The sequence below is a fragment of the Pteropus vampyrus genome, unplaced genomic scaffold, assembly GCF_000151845.1.
Source record: "Pteropus vampyrus isolate Shadow unplaced genomic scaffold, Pvam_2.0 Scaffold10, whole genome shotgun sequence".
Classification (NCBI taxonomy): Eukaryota; Metazoa; Chordata; class Mammalia; order Chiroptera; family Pteropodidae; genus Pteropus; species Pteropus vampyrus.
Window position 1 is genome coordinate 2,732,284 of NW_011888791.1, and position 3,784 is coordinate 2,736,067.

The 3,784-nt window shown below is 46.7% G+C and overlaps 1 protein-coding gene across 2 annotated transcripts in view; it reads left to right on the forward strand.

The window, feature by feature from the left end:
• The first annotated feature begins 1,943 nt into the window (after positions 1 to 1,943).
• The window catches only part of UACA (uveal autoantigen with coiled-coil domains and ankyrin repeats), an 80,207-nt gene continuing 78,366 nt past the window's right edge, over positions 1,944 to 3,784 (forward strand). For both annotated transcript variants that reach the window (XM_011375864.2, XM_023521952.1), the window contains exon 1: positions 1,944 to 2,198. In XM_011375864.2, the coding sequence (XP_011374166.2) occupies positions 2,118 to 2,198 (81 nt within the window). In that variant the 5' untranslated portion in view covers positions 1,944 to 2,117. The remainder of the gene's footprint in view (positions 2,199 to 3,784) is intronic.

Genomic DNA, 3,784 nt, shown 5'->3' on the forward strand with positions numbered 1-3,784 from the left:
GAACAAATGTGTTAGTATGATATGAGAGGTACAATTTAACCATTTGGAGGATGGAGAGATCACTTTCAGTTGAATGATCAGAGAAGGCTCTATTAGAGAGGAGGGTACTTGGAACAAATGTATGATTAGAAAAAAACCTTTTTATTAAAGTATAACACACACACAGTAGGGTATATATCATAAAGACTACAAGCTAATTTAATTTTCACAAATTGAACACACTAGTTATGTAACCAGTACATAAATCATATGACCATATAGGATAGTATAGAACTCCAGAAGTCACCTTGCGCCCTCTTCCAATCATTCTTGGGAGGAGTAGGATTTTGTTGGATGAACGTAGACAGAAAGAAAATTACTGAAGGTAGGATCAGCATGCATAATGATGTGGAAATTAAAAGGCAAGATTCGTGTTTGAGGAACAGGCTGAAGAGTAATATGCTTAGAGTGTCAGCTGGAGAACAAGGTTGGGTCCACAGAAACTTAAACGCCAGGTGGAGTTAGATTTTATTCATTAACCATTGAAGGTCTTTGAGTAGGAGAGGAGTATTTTGTATTTTGATGATGGTTGGTAATTTATTGGTAATGGGGGAGGTAAAACTGGAGGTTGGGTGACTGGTTGGGAGGCTTCTATAATATCCAGGTATAAAATAATTTTGGCTCTGCAGTGGTAGTTAAAGAGAGAGAGAGTAGCTAACCGTTCACAGACACTATAATGAGCCAAGAAAAACTGAATGGCTATAGATCTTGAGGAAGAAGCCAAAAAAAATTTCCTTCTATAGAACTAATCAAGAGAAAATTATTTACTATTTTGTCAAGAGTTAACAGTCTTTGAAAGCTGTCTCTCTTACAGAGTTCTGAAAACTTTCTTACAGTATTTGAATAAAGTATTGAGTTATTCTAAGGAAACTCCAAAGAAAGCAACTAACCTTGCAGATAAAAAGAGTTCTTTGTTCTTTGCATGCTAGAATAAACATTTTGCTGGGAAAAAAATTGACTCTAAGGAAGACTTTTGATGATGTCACGTTAACAGCAAAATATTGTGTTGCTCATGTTTATTCATCCTTCCCTCAAGTTATTCTCATTATCCAGATTTATGGACAAAATGAATTAATTTCATTGTATACTTTTACCTGTAATGTTTCTACAGGAAACAAAATTATTTTGGAAGTAAAGGTCATAATATATTTTTTCTTTAACTACTTCTTATATCACTTTGGCCATGTGGATAATTTTTATTAAAGGCAACCCCAGCCCCCGTATTCTATTTCTTTCCCTCCAAAGCAGTGGGTTCTTGACTCAACAAAAAATTACTGAGTACCTAACCTGCGCTTTTACTATAAGGTTTTTCAAAATCTGCTCTTTTCTGTCTGTTTTTCTTACCAGCAACATCTTATTCTTAGAGGAGGTTTGTTTTTGGAGATTTTGATCCATGTGATTGTTTCCAGGTACTGAGGTTTGTGTAGTAAAACATCGGTGGATGGAAGGGAAGTTGCTCTTGAAAGTCTGTGTGTGGAGGTAACCTGGAGTTTTTCTGGTACTCACACACACACACACACCCGCACGCACGCACGCGCGCGCGCATACACACTACAAGAAAGGAACTTTACTTGGGAAACAGCACGTGGGTGGGAAGAGGAGGGGAGTCCTGGAAGATGAGAGCTGGCCTAGGCTGGACCCCATGCTCTCTGCAGACCTGAGGCCCCACCACCCAGGGAAGCGAGCGCCGGGGGTCTGGAGCCTGGCTCTGGTGTCTCACCACAGCGCAGGTCGCCCACCTCAGCAGCTCCCCGAACTGAAGTTCCAAACTTTTCCTCCAGCGGGGAGAGGAAGGGTGTTATTAAGTTAGAAAGGGAAGTCCCTCCCCCTTCCAGGGTTCCGATTGGCCGGGACCGACCCCACCCTCGCCAGAGCCGCGGACGGATTGGCTGGTGGGGTCGGGGGCCCTACCGAGGCTGGCAGCCGTCGGTCGCCGGGGGCCGCCAGGTGGCAGGTGGGGCCGAGACCGCCGGCACCGCGGTCTGCTCCTCCGCCCGCGCAGCCAGCCCAGACTTTAAGGTTCGCGCGCAGGGCAGTCGCGCCGCGCCCGCCGGGAGCGGGACTGCCCTGACTTGGCCATGAAGAGCCTCAAATCCCGCCTGAGGAGGCAGGATGCACCCGGCCCCGCGTCGTCCGGCTCTGCCCCCGCCGCCAGCGCGGTGAGTCCCGCGGCCCGTGCGCGTCCCGGGCTCCCGGCGCTCCCTTCCCGCGGAGTCTTCCTCTGCTCCGAAGCGGGCGCTCCTTCCTTGGCTTTCCCTCAGCGCGCCGGGCTCGGCGGCCGCGGCGACTCCTCCTCCCTCAGGCCGGGGCTCCGCGTTGGCATGGAGACCCTGGGGACCCTCCCCTCCGCCACCCCCGGGCCTCGCGGGACCCCTGCCACGCCCCTTTCCTCCGGGTCTCCGACCTCCTGGCGCTTCGGGATCAAATCGCTCCCTCCTCAATCCGGCGTGCCTCGGTTGTCCCCCAGCCCCGACACCTTCCCGGCAAACTCCGGGCTTGTCCCGCTCCCCACGAATGTTCTGTCCCGGCCCAGCTCCGCGGGGGCGACGGCGTGTGTCAGTCAGTCCCCGGGGCTGCGGGCCGGGCTGGAAGTTCGCGCCCTGCGTCCAGGTCGGGGACTCCGGACCTTCTGTGAATCCGAGACTCGGAGCATTGAGCGGTACCGGCCTGGGTAGATGTCTTCTACTGGCCGCTGTTGTCCTGTCACTGGGAAAGTTTGATTTCTCAGTGAGGCAGATGGACGCGGGCATAGCCGGAAGGACAGAGCCCCAGTGGGTAGTAGCCTTGGGAGTGGTGAAATTGGAAAGTTAGTCGCCCTGCTGGGCCGTGTAAGCCTCACCTGTACGACAAACCTGTATCACAGGATCAAGTTTCACCGTGGGGGAGAGACCTCCATTCTGCGTTGATGTGCAGCCCGCCCTCAGTGTGGACGCTAAGTACTCAGGGCCTCTCTTTAGTTGGCAGGAAAACAGAAATCTTGAGAAACACCAGACTGCATATGTTGGGATTTAGATAATTGGCAAGTTAAAAGAATGGCCATATCATCAAATTCTATATTATCGAAATAAACGTTATTTAAACGGTCGAGTCAGAAAGGTAAAGGAGATGTAACGTTCCAACTGCCCAGTTGCCCATTTGGAGTAATTAAAATGGACCTTTATACTTTTACATAGATTTTACCAAATGATTATATGCTTTTTATGAGAAAACTAATCTGCTTTTGCTTTTGAGTTAATTCAGAATTGTGTCTTTCTCCCTATTTCTAGGATGGTTTTCTTGGATCTAAAGGGAATTCTGGTGAAACTAGGCTCTTTAATTCCCAATTTAAAAAAAAAGAATAGTGTCAGATGGCATATTTGATAATTTGATATTGTTTACTAAACCATGAAGTTGTTTTGTAAGGACGTAGAAGGAGAGATTACTTTGTTTCACATTATTTTTTAAAATAATAATGGAAGAAATGTCATTTACTGATATCAAAGGTCACTAGTTAAGTTAAAGATTCTGCTTTGAAGTACAGGCTGTGTTTTCAGCTTTAAAGTTATACTTTTCTAGATTTCTTCACAATATTTTCCTGTTTGGTTTACACTAAGGATTCACATCCCATTTGGAAGTTAATACACCTTAATTTTATCTTTTTTTTTTTCCCTTGAAACGCAGAGTGGTTTTATTGGTATTATCAGCATGCCAGTTTGCATTTTATACATTTGAAACATGAAGTGCTTCTCTCTGAGCTTAAATCTTT